At 41.4% G+C, this 22,891-nt stretch overlaps 1 protein-coding gene across 2 annotated transcripts in view; it reads right to left on the bottom strand.

Moving 5' to 3' along the window:
- The window catches only part of CEP120 (centrosomal protein 120), a 51,956-nt gene extending 29,402 nt beyond the window's left edge, over positions 1-22,554 (bottom strand). Inside the window, exons 1-10 of one of the 2 annotated variants that reach the window (XM_080372650.1) lie at positions 15,333-22,554; positions 13,654-13,810; positions 12,638-12,752; positions 9,897-10,038; positions 7,665-7,813; positions 6,267-6,464; positions 4,044-4,265; positions 3,575-3,779; positions 2,448-2,558; positions 1,016-1,190 (exon numbers count right to left, since the gene is read on the bottom strand). In XM_080372650.1, coding sequence (XP_080228776.1) covers positions 1,016-1,190; positions 2,448-2,558; positions 3,575-3,779; positions 4,044-4,265; positions 6,267-6,464; positions 7,665-7,813; positions 9,897-10,038; positions 12,638-12,752; positions 13,654-13,810; positions 15,333-15,384 — 1,526 coding nt within the window. In that variant the 5' untranslated portion in view covers positions 15,385-22,554. The other variant, XM_080372649.1, reaches the window with a different exon arrangement.
- Positions 22,555-22,891: the final 337 nt, after the last annotated feature.

Here is a 22,891-nt window from a genome sequence, read left to right as displayed (position 1 = left end):
TTTAGTGGTGGACTTGGCAGTGTTACGGTTACAGTTGGACTCTGATCTTGAAAGTCTTTTCAGCCTAAATGATTCTATGATCTGTGATGCCTGTATCTATGAAATCATGCTCCTAAACTCTAAGAAAAAAACTAAAATGAAACAACTTGGTATAAGAAAGCTCTCTCTTCACTGGCAATGTTAAAAACCAAACCTACAACCTCCCATACAGATACTGGTTTCAATACCCTTTTAATTGGTCTGCCACCTTTTTAGTTCTTACTCCTCCAACTTAGCATTCACCTCCCAACTAACAGCTGCTTAGTATCCAAAAAGTGCTCCATACTCTCATGTTGACATCAGTAATAAACTAATCTCTAAGCAATTCCTCCAAACTAGCACTGGCAGTTTTGCTTCAGGCACAAAACTCACGTATCCAAGACAGCTTGTCTTTTTCGTAACTCCAGGAATTTATGTAACAAAAGATGCTTCTTCTCCCTGCTAAGCTCTACTTCTTGTACACAGAGACTATCAAAAAACGCTGATAATACCTCTCAGAATGATAACACATCAACTACATGGATTCCTCACTTTAAGATTAGTATGTGCTTTCTTTAGATTCACTGTCACACACAAGCCAGGTGATCTGTCTCTTATTAAAATGCTACAAGGACTTCTTGGTGGAGACATGGAAAGCTACAGAAATCACTCCTTTGATCAGCTGGAAAGGCAGCCAGAAAGTAAAAGAGGCAACTGATCCTCCTTTTCCTCTAAGGACTGAAAAATTATTTTTATTGTCTGAGCACAGGTATTCAAAATAAAGTTAACTCAAAGTGCAGGTGAAATATTACATACTATCTTTAATACTCAGAAGTCTACTGATATGCCAGATGAACATTCTGAAGTATTTTGCTACTGAAAATCAGCTATGTAAAAGGCATCAGGCAGCATAATGCCACCAATCATTCAGATTACGAAGGCCTTGTATTAAAAAGATAGATACTGTTATTACGAAGAACAAAAAAAAAAATTGTACCTTAAAATGCAATTTATTGGAAAACCAACTTCCAGACCACGTATACTTCGTAAGTCTATTGAAAAGCAAAAATGGTGAGAGGCTGCTGGAATGACAATTTTCTGTGCTGACACAGGCTCAGAACTGGATGTACCCACAGGGTTGGGTTGAGATGCAGCTACAGGACCATTAGCAGCTGAAAAGATAGAAGAGAATTTGTGTGCGTTTTTAATCAGCTGTTCTGCCCAAAATAATATGTTAAAGATAGGTCTCACATTTTAAATGCAAGAAACAGATAGGTTTCTTCCCCAAGAAATTTAAATTCCTTGTAACTTAAGCTAGTACTATGAAAAAAAGCCACTCTATTTCTAAGTTACTGCTTCCAAAGGAGAAAAAAAAAAGTCAGAACTGTGATGTACGTAAAAACTTCTTAAGATTCTGTAATATTATTCATTTTTTTATTAATCTTCAAAGTTATGGAAGTCTATCTCACTGAAGAAAAGTTCAGACTGAGATCCAAGGTATTAAATTGTTCAGAAGGATGTTACAAGACTGCAGCTTCAACAGTTTATATCAATATATATCACTCAATATAACAGATACATTGAGGGCATGCAGAAGACGTGGGCTACAAAAAAAAAATCCCTGGTAGTAACTTAGTTTGCTTTGAATTAACTAATGCCTTTAGTAGAGGACTGAAAAAAGACAGAGCAGCAGGTCACTTCAGTGATCATGTAAGGCAGCATCAACTATTGGTCCCAAGCTGAGGTTTAACTATTGAAAAACTAAAATACTCTAGTTATGTCAGTAAAGCATATCTGCTCACACCCTTTGATCAGAACCCACCTACTGCAACATTCATTTTTTATTTTAGGAAGCAGAAAGTACAGTGAGAATGCCTGTCCAGTTGCATACAGGCTTCTCAAGTCCTTACACCGGGACCCAATACTGCCTTCAAAGAGTATAAAGTCAAAATACAAGTTTTACAAACAGGGTCTCCAAAAGTGTTTTAAGAAAATAAAGCAGAGAAAGAGGTAAAGAAACTGTCAGAGAACTCAACTGCCTTTTGTGTTAGTTGTTCTGATCCTCTTTCTTCATAATTACCTAAAACGTTTCCATTTCTCTCATTTTTAAAGAAATACATAATTGCTAGCATTGACTTAATCTATTTTCTGCTTGAGTGTTTTGTTTGCATTAACAGAAAAAATACAAAAAATAAAAGTTCAATACTACTTCAGCATCAGCTAGTAAGCGTAACATAAGAATAAAATCATTATTAGTGATTCAGATAAAACGTCACTAGATTGCTTGGTGCAATGAAATTGCTGAATAGAAGCTTAAGGCCACAGACAAGAGAACAAAAATTGTATACAGGCTACTGTTAAAATTCACATAAGTTCATATTATATTCATATTTAATTCGGTGTACTGAATTTGATAAATTTTGCCTTACTGGAATTTTGGACATGTGACAAAGGTGACTTTGCTCTGCTCTGTGATGTAAAAACTGGAAGCTCTTCAGTATGCTGTTTGTTAACCTCTTGTGAGGACTCACCCACCGGCCCTGAAAGATAGATGTGATATGTTTTGTGTCTTACCAAAAGAGAGTTATAAAATTATTACTATTAAAAAACCCGTGGATTTCTTAACCACAGATTCAAACTAGCTGCTGGGTTCACAATACTTTTTCTTGCTAAGTTCCATAAAAAAGGACTTAATCCTTGCTTAAATAAGATCAGTTAGGATTAAAAGCAAATTTGGCTGAATTAGCAGACAAATCCTGAGAGCACATTCTAGGACAAAGATTTTCCTCTGCAGAACTGGGTCTTTAGGACCAATATCAACAAAACAGTAATACAACTATCATAAGAAAAATCATTATTGGGCTTTATTCATTTATTATCTCTTAATATTATGCATGTTCAGTAATGTTTAGCAAACTAACATTCTTTCTTTACCCTATCTTTATAGTATTTCTTCCTCTCTCATCTCTGTTCCTCTTCAACTTCTCCCCAAACCAGTCCTCAAATCAAAAACAAGGTAAGTCTTAGAAAGCTATGTGGGCTACCAAGTCCCTTATAAAAAGATAATGCAAAACCAAACAAAAAACCCAGCTGCTTCATTTTGTCCAGGAATCTGGACAGTACAAACACTTGTTTTCTCAATTGATTATTCACATAGTAAATTCCTCAGAAAACTTAAGAACCCCACATTTCCCCTGCCTTTCTATTTAATCAATATGAACATTAGGATCATTTCATCTCCTCATTGAGTAAGTCAGTTTCTCTATGGGTGTCATACTGAACCTTCCCACTCTCAAAATTCAGAGAATTCCAAACATTTCTGGTATTATTTTACAAGCTGATGACCATCCACATGACTTGTAACCTACACACCACCAAATCCCCATTCTTGCTCTTCCAAGTGTTTTCAACAACAACCATGTTCAAATTACAACATTTATTCTCCTCTTGTACTTGTTTTTAAGTAATTATTATTTGCCTTATCATTGCAAATTAATAGCATGTGATCCAAGACCACACTTGACAACTGGGGAAGAAAAGATTATATACCACATACCCTTCTTCTTTAGTATTGTGCCTTTTTCACACCTAAGACTTTCCACTTCACTTTCTGTTGCTTCATCTTCTGTTGAAGAGGGGTCAGCCTGAGGCACAACATTCTGGGATCTCTGCTGCAGGACCTCCGTTTTTCCACTAACAGGTGAAAGAACCTTCTCCTGTAGTTGTTTCGGTTCAGTTGGAGCATTTAAGGGCATCAAAGGCTGAATGAAGCAATATAGTTTTCTTATTGATCACAGCTTGTACTGAAAAATTCTGTCTACAACGTTTTTATAGTTTGAGATTTTTTTTTACTGATAGAGAAAAATGAAGCAGTGAAAGGTTTATTCATATAAGGCAACTTAATCTTTCAGGCTTTAATTTACATACTGAAGAGTTAAATACAACTTAGAAACACCAATTTTTTTTTTTTTTAACATGAAATTGCACAACTGTGTCTAAACCAAAAAGAAACAAGTAAGCTATACCTGGGCTACCTCCCTTTGCAAAATTACTGATACTCCAACAGCTGGAGCCATATCCAAAGGCAACTGTGGCAGTTTCTGTTTAGCTCTATTCGGTGGGACAAGGACAAATGCTCCTTCTATTGCCACAGGGTGTTGATCAATCTCCACACTTCCTTTCTTCAGCAGTCCAGACAGAGGTATTTCAGTGCTTCCAAGAGACTGGTCCCCACAGCAAAGATGGATCTGCATACATACAAGAGCACTATGAAGTAACTGGCACGTGCCTTTCCACTTGAACTGTCTGTTCACCCTCTACTAAAGGTGGCATAAATACAACAGATAAGTGATCATCCCTAGTGTAGTCCCTGTTTGAGAAGTGTTTTGTGCTGTATAGGAACAGCTATAAGATTTTAGTATTAAGCAGGTAGGATTAGTCCCATGCTAGCACATAGCCGATCACTGCACTGTCCTTCTGAGGACTTGTCAGATCATCCGTTCTGGAGGACAAATTCAATAGCCTGTGGCTTCTAAACACAGCACAGATTCTTGTCCTTAATGTACAAGCATATATACTGCAAGGTAAAGAAAAGTTATTTGCAAGCTCAACCTCTGTGTGTATGTTTAGACACCTCTTAAACAGCAAGGACTTTTGGAATTAAGTAATTGTGTTCTTAATTTTGACAAAGTTTGTCTCAAACTTTGACTCAACTCTTCCTTCTTTCCACAGCTTAATATTTATATACCTAAGTAAAAGATGGATCTTAAAAAACACACACTAAAGGAATTTATTTTCCTCAGTGAAAGTTACTCTTCAAAGCTTACATACCAATTTGCTCTTTCCCAAGTAAGAGCCACTCTCAGCTCTGTTTTAGCAGATCACAACACTGTACTCTGATCCTTAATATTACTACATTTAGTGAAGGCTTTACTACTAAAAGGTGTCAGCTGCCAATACACACACCCAGGTGTGTGTATATGTATGTACATACACACACATACAATATGTACATACACACAACCCACCCTAGTCTGGCAGCTAGCACCTTTTACAACTTTAAATACAAGTCTTTATTTTCAGAAAAAAATATGTTGAATATTAAGGATCATAATACAGTGCTCTGATCCTATATTCAAAATTTTAAGAAGCTGAGAAGTCAGAGAAAGAAAACTGTAAATAGAGATGTGGCTCTGACCTCACAACAACTCTTGTTCAAACAGGCATTAATACAATCAAAACACATGTAATTCACTGTATGTATATATATGTGCTATATTAAATCCTTTGTTTCAAGACCATAGACTAAGAAAAAATTCCAAACATCAATGCATGTTTCTCCAAAAACTGTAATTAGTAGAATAGTGCAAGCTGAGACAAAAAACAGATGAAACAATTTAAGATTTAGACAGAAAGATTCTTAAACTAACTTGGATAACAAAAGTAGAATGGTTTGAACAAGCTCAAAGAAAAGGATCCAGACCCAAGACTACCTCATAACACTGTCTCATTTACCAGCTATGTTACTAAAAACCCTATACTACCCTCAACTAAATAGTCTTGTTTCGTAATGAGTTAAGTGTGAGCCAGACAGACTGCCATAAATGCTTTCAATACTACCCAATATTTAGAATCATGGAACCATTTAGGTTGGAAAAGACCCTTTAGATCAGAGTCCAACTGTGAATTTAGCACTACTCCACCACTAAACCATGTCCCCCATCTAAAGACATAGCTAAAGATAAGCTATATCCCTTAACAGCCCAAATATGGCTGTACTGTATTTAAAAATAATATCTGGCTAAGGAGCAGGAAAAAGCCAGACCTCCCTTATTATTCACTAAGAGTGCGGTAGACAGTGATTTTAGAACTTAAGCAAGAGTGATGTGAGCAGCTGGTGTGGGTGAGGTTATCACAGGTAGGTCTGTGGGTTGGAGATGGTCTGATTGCAGCGTAGCTCCTAGAACTCAGAGCTCTTGAGAATACTGCATTAGCTTTTTGGAAATGTCATTTAACCTAACTTACTATAGGGAGCATACTAAAACGACTGCCACTCCATCTGAGCTGGGAAACTGGCTGCTAGGGTTTCCTTTATACCAGCAAGAGAATCAATTTGTATTGACTCAAAAACACTGTAAAACAATCTGGTTTTGGAAAGAGAAATGTTTTCCGTTTTCAGCCTGAGCCATATTCCATTTTTTAAATTTTCATTACTTATTTTCATTCACATTTGAGAAGAAACTTCTTACCTGCAATTTTGACTGTGCACCAAGGTAAACTTGAAGGACATCAGCTGTACTACGTATTCGAACTGAAGCTCTTTCTGGCTCAAAGTTTGGATTAATTAAATCAGTGAAAGGTTCATTTGTGACATCATTTCCCAGTAACGAGTAGTAGAAAAAAAACACAGGCTGTTGTTCAGGAAGCTTCACAGTACTAGGAACTAACTGAAAATGATGCAGAAAAGAATATCTTCTCACATACTGTACAGTTACAGTAATCCTTAAGCATTACCTTGGGAATTAAAGAGCTTAAATTTATCTCAAACTACTGAGCAGATGACCTAAATCCTAGCTTGCAGTACACACATAAAATAAACAGAAAACTCTTATATTAGTACTCAAACAGAATGAAATAAACATGCAAGCATACCAATAACTTGCTAAATGACCCATTTTGAATTACCTTTAAGATTTATCAGCACCAAGGGCTCTAACTGACATTATATATTCAATAGTGTCAAGCACTGCACAAGTACTCAGAAATAAGCAACCTCTCCACAAAGTATTTATAGTGTAAATAAGCAATGTAGATTAGATACTGAGTTATATAATAAATTCTGTTATTTAATAGAAGACTGGAACAGCCAGAAACAGCTACTTCACCCTGTAGTCACTGCAACTGTTGAGTTTGATGCCTAAAAAGGCACAAGCTACCCCAGACTGTTCACAGTAAGCTTACTTCACAAGGCCCTTGAATTGACATGGAAAATTATTTTCTCTGAGAAAAAACATAAAACAATACTGGGGAGAGTTTATCATAAACTATGAGTTATAGATCAGTTAAAGTCACACTGGCTTTGAGTCATGACTTTCACAGTAAATCAGGCATACCCGTATTTTTTACATCAGACAGTTTATCAGTGTAGTACCGTATAAACACAGAAGCTGAGGTCTAAAGCTGAAATTATCACATTAGCATGGCACTTCATCCAAGCTTCTAAGTCCTTCCCTTAGGCAACATATAAACTCTACTGTTTCATATAGCCTATGGATCTGAAAAGTATTTTGTCTTGTTTGAACTTCAGCACATGGGCACCACATTGAAGACTAATATAACGCATACACAAACTTTTAATACTATATTGTAATAAAAATGTATGCATTTCATAAAAGTGCATAATTTAAAGTAAACACAATTTTAGTGCTCCAAAGAACTCTGATCTTTCATCTGTAATTTGACATGTAAGCACTACAGACAGTTTTAAAATTCAAATTAATGTATATTAATTCAACATGGGACAAGGATATTTATTGCAAGAAACTTAAGACAATAACAAAATCTTAACTAGAAATAAGGCACTGGAGGGCAAAAATACAAACATAGGATAGTACTTCTTAATGACTACACATAGCAAGGAAACAAACCTGTTCCAACTGTGTGGCAAACACAATTGTTACAGACAAGACAAAGTAGTCTCTGCAATACTCTGCTGGTCCAATTTGATGATAGCCCTCTTCTTCATTCAAGACAGGTACAATACTTTTAGGGTCTAGTCCAGAAAGAAGGGCAGGTGCTAACAGAGAAGAAAGTTAAGAACTTGTGATCTTATTAATTGCTGCAGGAATCATATAATTGTACAATAATTAAAGGTAAAACTACACGTGGAGAGAAAAATCACAAATAAAGATCTCAATGCTTGGTTCCAAAGCATTTTAACACAAAAAAGTCCCTAAGTATACTCAGGTATAGCTAAAAATAAATAATCTGATATTAATTTCTATTCGGTAGGCACAGATGTTATTTTGAACACTATGCTATAGAATGCTAGTGCATATTTTTAATTATAGTTACAATATGTAACATTAGAGTGACTGGAACTTGATTTCATTAGGTTAGAGTCTACCATGTTGTTTCTTTACCCATTAAAGGAAATGCAAGACAGTAACCGCATATGACACCCATTCAACTGCTGAAAGTATGTCATCTCATTCCACAGACCTTTGGAATATTTAAAGATTTTTCATCTGAAGTCTTCAATGCATTAAGCACTAAGTTCTGGTTTACTAGTTTCTACTCTATAGCATCAGTAATTCAATGCATTTCAACCAAATAGGAACAATCACACAGCACTTTTGGTTGTGAACAAAAAAAGCTCTATTTCAAACACTGGAAACTTTAAACCACTTAGGGTTCATACATTTGGTTCTGGAGTTTTTGGGGGTTTGGGGGGTTTTTTTGTTTACTGACCTAAAAGGAAAACATCTCCTTAACTATCTGACTAGACCAGAACTGGGTAGTCTAGATTAGTCATACCCAGTGCTTGGAACATCAACTTTAAACCTGTAAAACTCTAAACGTTTGTCTCCCTCCATGCCTAAATATAGTATCAACTAATCTTGAGATGACAGAAGAAAGGGAAAAGCTATAAAACTTGTTTGTATCAATATTTCCACAGAAAGCATAAAGTGGAAGACAGTCCTCTGTGAAAGCAGAGGGGGACTTGTATTTTTTGTGAGTGCCTTGAGGGTAGGAAAGCTTGCAGACAGTTCCTTGCCTCCTTTACAAATTTTACAGCATGCAAAATTCCCTGTGCTTTGTCATAAACCTGAAAGGATAGAGTAAGCTAAGTGATTACACTGGGACTTCAATATTGCCTTAACCACTCTTGCCATGCAGCCAAGTCATTGAAGTCTGGGCCAGAAACCTTGTAACACACTACTACTGACCACTTTGTTTTTACAAAACCACAGCCACAGATCATGATAAGCAGATGATGTATTTAGAATTAGGAAAAAGTTACCCTCAGAGCAAGAACATGAGTAAGATAAGTATGAGAAAATCCACTAGCTGCAACAGAGGCTCAGTTTTTGAAGATTAAGTAGACAGGCTTTTGGGTGGGGATGAGGGGAGAGGTAAATCTGTTGTTTTAGTTGGGTTTTTGTTTTTTTAATCAAGCTGCTAAGGGTTTGGGTTTGATGTTTGGTAAAGTTTGTTCTGTGTTTTTTTTTTTAATTACTAACTTCCATTAAAGAATCCCTAATTAAAAAAATTGCTATAAAACACAGCAAAGACACCTACTGGCATTAACATTTGAGTTCTAACAGATTTTTTACACACTTCACTAATTACTTGAGAGGAATGTATAAGGGAATCCAGAAATGGAATGAATTCCAACAGTTAAAGCAGATGTTACCACAAAAACTTATCAATAGAACACGACCTAAGTACTATATTAGATTAAAAATGCATCAGAAAAGAGAAGCCTACCCAACAAGTGAAATACTGTATTATTTTATAACTCCGAGCCCAAACTACTGAAATTGCATTCTGTAAAGAAACTCCTTTCAATACAGAACTTCCTAAATCCCTGAAATGTGAGTAAAATGCCCATAGGAGTCAACTATGAATCCCCAGTTCCAATTTTAAAGATCAGTTGGTTTCCAACCCTGTCCACCTGGAAGTCAGTTACCACAGTAAAATGCTCTGCTAAGTTATTATCACAAGGTCTTTAAATTAGCTGTAAAGGATTTGCATCTGTAATACTACAAAAATAAAATTCTTTGGAGACTTCAAACACCACATTTGCAACAAGTGATATGTTCATCTGGCATAAGAACATTGTTGGTTCAAAGTGAGAGAAATTCTGTGTTACTTACCCTTCCCTTCTCTAGGGGGTGCCTCCTTCGCTTTAAAACCATGGATCAGTGCTTTTGAATCAGTCTCCAACATGACACCTACTTGTATTTCAGACTTAAATTTTGTGTACTTGTTATTAAGTAGAGGATACCATTTTGGTGCCTACATAAATAATAATAAAACCCAAACACATTTTAAAACCAGGAAGACAACATTGCTACAGAAAAATTAAGACTCATTCTAGCATTTCTACTTCATTATCTATAGAAAAATAACTTCGTTTTTATTTCAAAAAAATTGGCCTATTTTGAGTACACTGTTATACTAAAAGGATTTTACAGAATGAATCCTGGAAGACTAGCTGAACATCCTCTTTTCCACAGGTTCATACAGTAAACGAGTTAGCAAGAAAAATATGTCATAAATCTTTTCAAGCTCTCAAGTGAAAGAGCACAGGCAAATTATATGGATCACAAATCCTTAAGAAGTGTGATGTCAAAAGAAGACACCAGGGTCCTGTTGTGACCCATATCAGAGTTCACAGAATCACAGAATGGTCAGGGTCAGAAAAGACTTCTTGAGATCATCTAGTACAACCCACTACTAAAGCAAGTTCACCTACAGCAGGCTGCCCAGAATCACAGCCAAGTGGGTTTTGAATGTCTCCAGAGGAGATGCCACATCTCTGGGCAGCCTGTTCCAGTGCTCTGTCACCCTCAGGGTCTTCCTCATATTCAGATGGACCTTCCTGAGTTGCAGATTGTGCCCATTGCCCCTTGTCCTGTCACTGGGCGCCACTGAAAAGAGCCTGGACTCATCCTCTTGACACTCACCCTTAAGATATTTGTAGACATTGATAAGATGCCCTCTCCCATCTTCTCTTCTCCAGGTAAAACAAACTCGGCTCTTTTGGCCTTTCCTCACAAAGGAGATGTTTGCAGCCCTCTGCTGGACCATCTCCATTAGTTCCATCTCTCTTGAACTGGAGACAGCACTCCAGATGTGGCCTCACCAGGGCAGAGTAGAAGGGGAGGATCACCTCCCTCGACCTGCTGGCCATGGTCCTCCTAATGCCCCCCAGGATCCCATTGGCCTTCCTGGCCACCAGGGCACACTGCTGGCCCATGGGCACCTTGCTGCCCACCAGCACTCCCAGGTCCTTCTCCACAGAGCTGCCTTCCAGCAGGTCACCCCCAGCCTGTGCTGGTGCCTGGGGCTGTCCCTCCCCAGGGGCAGGACCCTGCACTTGCCTTTGCTGAACTCCATGAGGTCCCTCTCCACCCAGCTCTCCTGACCAGGTCTCCCTGAATGGCAGCGCAGCCTCTGGTGCATCAGCCGCTCCTCCGGGTTCTGTATCTTGCTGAGGGTACACTCTTCCCTCTCATCCAGGTCACTGATGAATGAGTTGAACAGGACTGGACCCAGCACTGACCCCTGGGGAACACCACGAGCTACAGGCCCCCAGCCAGGCTCTGTGCTGCTGGTCACAGCCCCCTCAGCTCTGCCATTCAGCCAGTTCTCAATCCACCGCCCTGTCCACTCACCCAACCCACACTGCCGGAGCTTACCTATGGGGATGTTATGGGAGACAGTGTCAAAGCCTTGCTGAGGTCAAGGCAGACAACATCCACCGCTCTCCCCTCATCTACCCAGCCAGCCATTCCATCACAGAAGGCTGTCAGGTTGGTCAGGCATGATTTCCCCTTGGTGAGTCCATGTTGACTACTCCTGATAACCTTCTTTTCCTCCCCATGCTTTGATATGACCCCCAGGATGAGCTGTTCCATCGCCTTTCCAGGGATGGAGGTGAGGCAGACCAGCCTGCAGTTTCGTGGGAACTCCTTCCTGCCCTTTTTGAAGGCTGGAGTTATACTGGCTTTCCTCCAGTCCTCAGGCACTTCTCCTGTCCTCCATGACCTTTCAAAGGTGACGGTGAGTGGCTCAACAGTAACATCTGCCAGCTCCCTCAGCACTCATCCCATCAGGGCCTGTGGATCTGTGGGTGTCAGGTTTGCTTAAGTGATCTCTAACGTGATCCCCCTCAGCCAGGGGAAAGTCCACCTTTCTCCAGACTTCCTCTCTTGCCTCCAAGGTCTGGGATTCCTGGGGGCTGGCCTTGGTGGTAAAGACTGAAGCAAAGAGGCCATTCAGTAACTCCGCCTTCTCTGCGTCCTCTGTCACCAGGGCACCCACTTCATTTAGCAGCAGGCCCCCATTTGCCATAGTCATCCTTCTCCTGCTGAAGTACTTGACAAAGCCCTTCTTGTCCTTGACCTCCCTCACAAGATTTAATTCCAAACAGGCCTCATTTTTGTTTTGGCCGAGCATAACATAGAATTTTGATTAAATTTATATAAAAAATTGTATTACGTTTACGCTGTGTTAAGGGGCTAGAACTTCTGATCACCTAACACATCCTCCACAGAGGCTGATTAAAAAACCCTTAAGACTTGATTGGATTATGAAGACTCAATTCAATTGCTCAAAATCAATTGCTTTGATAATTTTTTTTCAGGCAATTAAATCACGGAATTGCTTAAAAGTGTTTTAATTCTCAAATTCAGAAGTGCAAGATTAATACAAAAGTATTCTCATAAGCCCATGTTCTTATACAGAGTCAAGACATCACTAAGAAAAATAAGCATATGATCAGCTAGGAGCCATACTTGAAAGTTTTGCCTGTGCCTTAATTCAAATCCTACTATCTTCAACAGTAGTGTTGTCAAAATAACTTTCTAAAGCTTTATAATCCATAACATACCTGTTTCTTTTCCTGCACAGCCCTTAAATCAAGTACTATATAGCCTATATTCTCTTTAGCTGATGATACAGGATCCAATGCAAAACACTGGAGTTTAATAGGTGTTCGCTGCAGCCTGAAAGAACAACTCAGTTGAAATCCAAAATGTAAAATTTATCTCTGCAATTAGTTCACAAAAATAATTTGTAAGTTTCAAGCATATCAATGATATAAAATTAGTTACATAACTAGTTTTAGTAGGTCAGAAACAGAGTTTTTAATTGAAGGTCTAAAAAAATCATCATTTTGTGAGAGAAACAGGTGGATTAATGTTGCAAGAGGAGTGTACATGAGTCTCACAGAGCCTCAAGTGCTATTAAAAAGATGTTACTGACAAATTCAGTCTCATCCACATACAAGAAATAAGAACTGCACCTCACATGAAATGGGAATTTCACTTGTGAAGGTATCTTATAAACAGTACTTATGCAAAAGATTTTTGGGTAAAGCACCTATCATCACTTAAGACGCATAGGCAAGGTGTCTAGCATAAGGTATGTTGAGACATTTTTCTCTCATCAAGCATGAAAGAAAATACAGCCTTTTTATCATGTTTGAAAATAGATAAAATACAATAATAAATCAAAACCAAATGACAGTTATTGAAGCCTTACTCAATTTCTGAGGTCTGCTATTTGACATTTTCAAAAACACTTTACATAAACTTTTCAGCCTTGAAGTTAATTCTGTGTCACAGTATACATAAAAAAGCTTGACCTATAGCATTATTCATTTGCTGTGAGTTCTTTGGTTTCTTTCAGTAGTGTAAAAACACTTTAGAATTTTTAAACATCACCGATCTTGCCACATGCTAGTTCTGTTTCTTATGGCAATATTATGGTAAATCAGTTCACAAGTAAAAGAGAGTTTCTAAAAAAATATTCAGATGACAGCAACACAAAAATTGTATTTCAGTACCTCTGAAGACAAGAAAGTCAAATACTATCTCCAAACTAGACTTAACTTTCTAGTGTTACCTGTGCTGATGAAGCGCTTTCCTATCAAGTTCCCAAGCCAATTCTGTAGCAAATTCTGGCTGATCGGTATGCGTTACAGGATCAGTAGCCAACTGTTCACCATCAAATTTTGCTTCAACTATAAGCATGTGCTTGGGTCGTTTTGGAAAATAGCGCCCTGTAAAAAGAGTAATTGCCACTTGCCATCACTAAAAAATGAAGTGGGAGCTCAGATTTATGCCACAAACCAATTACATAAAAATACATTTCTCATATCATCTTCTCGGTGCTTATTCTAAAGCTATGTTCTTCATATATAATAAAAACGTCTTACTATTATGCAGAAATAAGAAAGAAGATCATAACATGACACAGACTATTTGTGAAATACCCAGAAATATCAAGATATTAAGTAACAAAGACAGAAAAGACAGAAAGAAACCAGGAAACTATTATAATACTGGTAAACCTATGAATCAGAACAGATCAAATGAACAGGTGAGACAGAGACTGAACATTTTGCCTCCACTTGAGATTTTATCACCATCCCGCACCAAAGCAGGAAATCACAATTTAATGAAAGCAGTGAAAGATGTTTTTCCAACTACTTGCAGAAAAATCAGTACTAGATTAGAAGAATGCCTAAAACTGTACAGGATTTGTCCTGGGTTCAGCATCATCCCATATTCTGATTAATAGTTTAAATGACAAAATGAAGTCAACACTTAAAGCTTACGTATGCCACATTGTGTGTGTAGCTACACGCATGTCAGAGGACAGGATCTTATTTTAAAGCTACCTTGGCAAACTACATAAATGGCCAGAGCGACAATAGAAATCACTTGACAAAGAGAAAGCTTTCAGAAAAACCCCAACCACAACCAAAAAACCCCAACCTGAACCAGGAAAGCCAACCACACAACATCCCCACACTCACACACTAATTACACCTCAGTAAGTGTAACCTGTAGAAATAAAAACAAAAAAAAATAATTACTAGCTAGGTATTTAAGTTAACACTAAAAAAAAAAAAAGCTTGCAGTAGATTGCCAATAGGGGATAAAACCACCAGGATACTACCTTTTAAAAAAAGAAGGAGAGGCAGCCACATGAAACTATCCTGATCATCATCGTTAAGACACCGGCTGGGCTCCAACATTTTGGTCCAAATCTTTCTTCAAGGGTGGCACAGCTGAAAGGGCTCGACGGCCATCCAGGGAGAGCTGGGCCTCCACGGCCCGTACGGAGGGGCTAGAGAGAGGACTAACAGGGTGCGGGGCTCTCTGCCTACATACAAACTCGATACAGAGGGAGCAGCGGCAAACGATTCCTTGCACCCACTGGGAATACCAGCGATATAGGGTTTAAACAACAGCACAGGCTACGCGAGTTCTGCCACGCAAAAAATATTTTTTCTTCAGGAAAGGAAGGATACATTCACGATTCACTTTTAAGTACCGTTTTGGGCGAACACCTCCAGAAACAAACCGGCGGTAGCCTGGCCAGGCTTTAAGGTATGTACGCCCACAGATTCATTAATACAACCAATTTGCTAAGCGCAGCTTGGCTTATGCCGCTCACGCCATCAGAGACACTCGCCCCTTCCCCCTAGAGGCAGCGATCACCCCTCACTTTCCGTCCGGGACGGAGACGACGGCCAGCAGCCGGGAGCCCGCGACCCCTCCCAGCCCCCCACTTACCTTCCAGGACGGAGACGACGATGAGCAGCCGGTCGGCAGCTCTGGAGACCATCTCCCCGCTGCACCTGGGGGCTGCGGGAGCCGGGAAGCACGGTCGTTCCAGAGGAAGAGGAGAGAACGGAACGGGAACAGCACCAGCCCTACCGCCACTCACCGCCCTTTTACCGCCTCCAAGCCTTTAAACGCCAACGCCCGCCCGTCACCGCGCTTCCGCCTGGCAACGGCGGCCCCGCCCCGGCGCGGTGCGACACTTCCGGCGCGGGCTGCCGCGGCACGGCCACCGCCCCGCCCCGCCCCCCCGGGCTCTGGCCGCCCGCCGCCGTCCGCAGCAGCGGTGGGGGCCGCTGGGGCCGTGGCTGCCCCCGGGGCTGCGGGTGGGGCGCGGCAGCTGCCTGTCTGCCGGTCGGAAGTGGGGCGTGGAGGCCCGGCAGCTGCGGTGCTCGCTGCACCGGGCCCGTGGCGCGCGCGGGTCACCGGCGGTGCCCCAGCACGGACGACGCGAGAGAGAGTGGCCGGCAACCTCGTACGCGCAGGTGAAGATACAGACATGGCACCGGCGCTGCTGCCCGCGCCTGCCGCTGCCAGCTGGCAAACACCAGCTACTTCAGGGACATCCCGTTCATCGGAACTGCGAAGCGCCGTTGGTGCTGCCCCGCCGCGGCGGGCCGCAGGGCAGGGCCGCGCAGGGCGAGTCCGGCTCCAGCAGTACCCGGCACGGCCGGCTTGCGTAACTTTGTATGAATTAATAATCGGTTAAGCAATAATACCAGGAATTAATGTCCCCCAACATCCCAAATGACAAGTATGCCTTAACTGCATGTCTTCCTCGAGTGACAGTCTTCCCAGCGGGCTTCTTCCATTTTTAATTACTTTTGCTTTATTATGCATTGCTTACTTGAATAAAGACTTGTCATTTTTCTCATCAGTCCTTTTTTGAATAAACAGTCTCAAGTTCTAGAGTTCTCTGTTAGTCACGTTTTCCATTATTTTATTAATTTCCGTTGCCCTTCTATGAACTCTGCATTACCCTTCACCCTTCATCATTGGCAGCGTCTGTAGGTGGATAGACTAAAGGGAGTGCTGCCCTAGTGTTTTATACAACAGATTTACTATGTATTTTCCTGCATGTTCTCTGTTTTTGGTAGGAAAACGATCCCTTCTTGTAACTGTAACTTGCTCCTGGATTTGCTTTTTAACCATTTAGCAAGCTGAACTGGTTCAGAGCAAGGTCTGACAAATGCCAGAGCCAGCACAAAAGAGTGAGAGCATATGGCCGGCAGCACTGGTGTGGGGGTGTTTGTATCTACACGTGGCAGAGCACCTGAGGTCTCCCATTTTGGCAACAGCAAACCATTAAATCGGATATCCTCTCCCAGCCCTAGCCTGGCTTTTATTGTTACCTTGCAGGTATTAGCTGTGCCAAGAGCCTCATCACCATTAACCTTTTCCAGTAAAGATTTTAAAGAAAAAAAACCCAAAACCAAACACCAAATATGGGGACACACACACATTAGGAAGACATTAGGACTCCTTAGTCTTACCAGCTTCATTTGTTTTGTAGTACACCAAGTCTTTCTCTAATCTTCCTATCACCACAAAAGACTGTTCCCTTACTATGCTTTCATAGTCTTGCCTAGTTGTATCTCGCCTTGTGCATTTGCCTGCCCAGGTGCCAGGCTGCAGGGTGTCCCCTACCTTTATGCCAGTACAGGACAGCAGCAGTGGGCACAACTGTGGAGGTGCACTCAGGTAGAGGAACTCCTCTGCTTAGGTGACAAAGCTCACAGAGGAGGTCAGTAAGAAGAGTATGAGGGAGTGCAAGAGAGAGAGAGTGAGTGGCTACTGGAACCACACCCTGTCTTCCCTGGGACAGATGCAATAGGCAGACAGGATACATGACATGGTGCATTCCCTATCTCTTCATCCAGCAGGACACGGTGACTTAAGGCATAGGTGCAACGGCGACAAGTTCCTGCGTAGCACAACATCTTCTCTGTGACTACCTCACTTTCCCAGGTGCCCTTGCATAATAGGTGCACCTATGGAACCTGCTGTGGAAGTGGAAATGAACAATGACAAGGACAGTGGTTCATCTAGGTCAGAGGTGTTGCCAAGGTTAAGTCAGCCTATGCCCTCTGTTAAAACTGCTTCCATAAAGATAAAGAGATGGGTCTTTGTCATAGGACACCCTCTTCTGAGGGGAACAGAAGGTCCAATATGCTGACTGGACCTGCTTGTTAGAGAAGTCTGCTGCCTCCCTGGGGCCCAGATTAAAGATGTGATGAGGAAACTTCCTCATCACATAAGGCTGAGGTACAACCCTCAGATTGTTATCCATTACTGCTTTTTCATACAAGCAGCAATGAAGATGCATAAGAAGTCCAAGGGCAGTCAAAAAAGACTTCAGCATTGTGGGACAACCAGTTAAGGTATCAGGAGCACAAAGCGTACCCTTTCTATCCTTCCAGTTGCAGGGAGTGGTGAAGGAAGAAACAGGAAGGCCTAGCAGATCAATACATGACTCTAAAGAATGGTGTCACTGGCAGAATTTTGGGGTTTTTGGTCATGTGTCAGCCCACATGAAACCAGGCCTGCTGGTGACAGATGGGTTATGCCTGTCTTAAAGGGGGGAAAGGATCTTTGTATGGGAGTTAGCAGGGCTCATTGAAAGAGTTTTAAATTAGATTTGAAGGGGGAGAAAGTGAAAAAACAGGCTTGCTAGAGATAAACCTAGGGGCGGCATGCCAATGTTTGATGGAAAGTGTGCTAGGGAGGTCTATCTCACACAACTGGAGTGATGGTTATAAACTCAGAAGGGATAGGCAAGGAAGGAGAGGCAGTAAGGTAGCCCTATATGTTAGGGAGTGTTTTGACTGTCTAGAGATTGACAATGGTGATGAGAGGGTCAAGTGTTTATGGGTAAGTGCCAGGGGAAAGGCCAATAAGGCAGGTATCATGGTGTGAGTCTGTTATAGACCACCCACCCAGGATGAAAAGGAAGACAAAATATTCTATAAGCAGCTGGGAGAAGTCTCACAAGCTCTAGCCTTTGTTCTTGTGGGGAACTTGAGCTTACCAGATGTCCATTGGAAATACAATACAGCAGAGAGGAAACAGTCTAGGAGGTTCCTGGAGTAGATGGAAGATAACTACCTGACACAGCTGGTGAGTGAGCCAGCCAGGGAAGGCATACCACTGGACCTGCTGTTTGTGAAAAGAGAAGGACTTGGGGTGATGTGATCATTGGAGGCTGTCTCAGACACAGTGATCATGAAATGACAGTGTTTTCAATTTTTGGAGGAGTAAGGAGTGGGGTCAACAGAACCACTACCTTGGACTTCCAGAGGGCTGACTTTGGCCTGTTGAGGAGCCTGGTTGACAGAGCCCCTTGGGAGGCAGTCCTGAAGGGCAAAGGGGACCAGAAAGGCTGGACATTCCTCAAGAAGGAAATCGTAAAGGTGCAGGAGCAGGCTATCCCCACATGCTGAAAGACGAGCTGTCAGGGAAGAACAGCAGCCTGGCTGAACAGAGAGCTTTGGCTGGAAGTGAGGAAAAAAAAGAGAGTTTATGACCTTGGGAAGAAGGGGCAGGCAGCTCAGGAGGACTACAAGGATGTCATGAGTTTTTTCAGGGAGAAAATTAGAAGGGCCAAAGCCCAACTAAAACTTAATCTGGCTACTGCCATAAAAAGACAATAAAAAATGTTTCTATGAATATGTTAACAACAAATGGAGAGCTACAGAGACTCTCCATACCTGGTTGGATGTTGGGGGAAGCATAGTGACAAAGGCTGAGGAAAAGAGTGAGGTACTTAATGCCACCTTTGCCTCAGTCTTTAATAGTAAGGACCAGCTGTTCTTGGGGTACCTGTCCCCCTGAGCTGGAAAGACAGGGACAGGGAACAGAATGAAGCCCCCACAATCCAAGGGGAAATGGATAGTGACCTACTACAGCACTTAGACATACAGAAGTCTATGGGGCAGGATGGGATCCACCCAAGGGTACTGAGGCAGCTGGCTGAAGTGCTCACTGAGCCACTTTCAGTCATTTATCTGCAGCCCTGCTTATATCGGGGAGGTCCCAGTTGGCTGGGCAAACATGATGCCCATCTACAAGACGTCCCGCTAGGAAGATCCAGGGACCTACAGCCCTGTTGGTCTGACCCTGGTGCCAGGGAAGGTTATGGAGCAGATAGATCATTCTGGGTGCCATCACACAGCACGTACAGGACAACCAGGGCATCAGGCCCAGCCAGCAGGGGTTTGTGAAAGGCAGGTCCTGCTTGACTAACCTGCTGCTGTCCTGCTGTGACAAGATGACTGGCTCAGTGCATGAGGGAAAGGCCGTGGATGTTGTCTGCCTGGACTTCAGTTGAGCCTTTGACACAGTTTCCCACCACATTCTCCTGGAGAAGCTGGCTGCCCATGGATGGGCGCACTCCTCGCTGAGTAAAAAACTGGCTGGATGGCTGGACCCGAAGAGTGGTGGGGAATGGGGTTACATCCAGTTGGCAGCTGGTCACAGGTGGTGTTCCCCAGGGCTCAGTGTTGGGGCCTTTTCTGTTTAGTGTCTTTATCAATGATCTGGATGAGGGGGTCGAGTGCATCCTCAGTCAGTTTGCTGGTGACACCAGGTTGGGTGCAGAGTAGAGTGCTGACGTGCCTGAGGGCAGGAGGCTCTGCAGGGGGACCTGGGCAGGCTGGAGCGATGGGCCCAGGCCAGTGGTGTGAGGTTCAGCAGGGCTCAGTGCCGGGTCCTGCCCTGGGGTCACACCAGCCCCACGCAGCGCTACAGGCTGGGGCAGAGCGGCTGGAAAGGGCCTGGTGGGAAAGGGCCTGGGGGTGCTGGGTGATGGCCGGCTGGGCAGGAGCCAGCAGTGTGCCCAGGGGGCCCAGGCGGCCAGCAGCACCCTGGCTGGTGTCCCCAGCAGGGTGGCCAGCAGGACCAGGGCAGTGACCGTCCCCCTGCACTGGGCACTGCTGAGGCCGCCCCTCGAACCCTGTGTTCAGGTCTGGGCCCCTCTCTGCAAGGGGGACATTGAGGGGCTGCAGCGTGTCCAGAGACGGGCAGCGGGGCTGGGGAAGGGGCTGGGGCACAGGTCTGATGAGGAGCGGCTGAGGGGACTGGGGTCCTTTAGCCTGGAGAGAAGGAGGCTGAGGGGAGACCTTATTGCCCTCTGTAACTCCCTGACAGGAGGCTGTAGCAAGGTGGCTGTCCTCCCAAGTAACAAGTGACAGGACAAGAGGAAATGGCCTGAGGTTTAGATGGCATATTAGGAAGAACTTCTTCACTGGCTGCCTAGGGAAGGGGTTGAATCACCATGCCTACAGGTATTAAAAAGACCGGCACTTAGGGACATGGTTTAGTGGTGTACTTGTAGTATTAGGTTTATGTTTGGACTTTATGATCTTAAAGGCCTTTTCCAATCTAAATTATTCTATAGTTCTTTGATTCTAATACTGTCTTCTATTTTTGTCTGCTTCTCATACTCCCCCTTAATAGTGTAAATAGTGGAAGAGCTAATTTAGCTAGAACAATTCTTCCCATTCCTTGCACTGGATTACTTGACCTGTACATTCTTAAGAAGTTTCTTCTAGAACCTACAAACTGTCCTAAACCACTTTTCTAATAAATATATTCCCCAAAGAAATCTTACTCACTTTTCCTTTCAGTTCAGTAAAATCTTCTTTCTTGAAATTTGTTATGCCTTTTTCAGAAGGTGTTTTTTGACCCCAAACAGACAACCTAATGACTCTCAGACTTCAATAAACAGATTAGAGTTGGAAGGACATCTAAACAGAGCGGTGCAAAGGCAATGATTATATTAATAAGATTTTACATATTATTGCCATGCAGTACACTCCTTTAAATAATTTGTGAGGTGTTTTTTAATCTATCTGAAAAATATACACTTAAAACCTCCAGGATATAACTTTCAAAAAATCATCACTAATAACTATCGAAGTTTTATTCATAAAACAGCTTGTGTTTCAATTGCAGTCAGGTTGTATAACATTATATGAAATTCAATGTGTTTTTCCATTTTCTGAGTTTGTTTATTGCACGTTAGGCAAATTAATGTCATTATTTAGCTACTGAATTAGAAATCTAGCAGTTTCAAGATTTGTTTGTGAATTTATAATCCAATTTCTGTGAAGTAGAGTTTGTCTAGTATCTTGTGTTTCATTACTATCTTCACTTATCCCACATCTCTAAGGAAACTATGTAACTAGAATTATGTAAATACAAATGATAAGGTAGCTTATAAAAGCAAATCAAGTAGTGAGTATTAGGTACGATATTTAGGCTAGCATCAGTTATGAATTTTTTTTTCATACAGCCAATAGTTAAACTAATTATTGAATTAATGAATTATGACTACCATTTTTAAGTGCTTTAGTCAAAATTAGTTGGTTTTATGCTTATTATGTTATAACAGTTCTTCATAATCATTAACTGATTTTCCTTGGCATGGCTGTTTTCAATCCCAGCTTCACTTTGCATTGATGCCACATTAACTTTGTTTTCAAATATTAAGTTATGCCACATTCTACAAGGTTATTTACTCTGCCTTTTTTACTTCATTCTCTTAAATAAGTATTTTTAAATTTATTTCTATTAACATTGAAAGATTTGTACTTGTTGCATTCTGTCAAAAATTACAACTAAAAGAATTGACTTGTTCCTACTAAAATTACATCTTTGATCATTGTGTTCCATCTACATGTTAGGTATCTGTTCCTACACGGCTTTCATCGTTCTAGTAGCCAAGTGAAATTAAGGCATTAACTATTACAGCTATCATGTCTTAGATGTTTGGCCCTCTCCTTAAGAATATATACAGACAATGTTTGCTTTGGAATTATTTTTTATAGTGTATGCTTATATTAAAATACCAGGGGGTGAGCTTTCATGTAAGGCAAGAAGGTGATGAGTGTGGTGAGTGTTCTATATCGCTTGCAGGTTGACCCCACTCAGGGCAACCAGTCCTTTCTCATCAGCATGCCTTCTATTAGTTTGCTGAAAGTGAGAACACTGTATTTCCTATTACAAATCAGATGAGCAATCAGTTGGCTGTAGTATGGCATTACTGAGGTTTCACAGCATGTTGCAATAGCTTCAGAGATTCTCCCTTGCCACCTCTAGCAAGCTAGAATGGCATTGTCACATGTGTAGCTGAGAACAGGTCATATACAATTCAAACAGCAACGAATTATCCTCTCTCTTCCTGAAGATCTTTCTGCTTGGAGGCTTGTATTGTTTCATTCATTATTTGTGTTGGAAGGGGTTCTATAAATGTAATCCCCATTTAAAAAAGTGAGTGGTGCTTGTAACTTCATGTTTCCGGTATTTTCACTTCAAAATGATCATACTTGTTTCCAAATTAATTAATGAATAACCTTAGGGTAGCTATTAATTAGAACAGTTTTAGTGGTGGACTTCGCATTTTTAGGTTAATGGTTGGACTTGATGATCTTAAAGGTCTTTTCCAACCTAAATGATTCTATGATTCTATCATGTATTTACTTGTCCTTTTAACTGTCTTGTATCTCTTTTTA

This window comes from Falco punctatus (assembly GCF_963210335.1).
Source record: "Falco punctatus genome assembly, chromosome: Z".
Classification (NCBI taxonomy): domain Eukaryota; kingdom Metazoa; phylum Chordata; class Aves; order Falconiformes; family Falconidae; genus Falco; species Falco punctatus.
The sequence above is the reverse complement of the archived record's forward strand: the minus strand, read 5'-3'. Positions and strand labels throughout refer to the sequence as shown.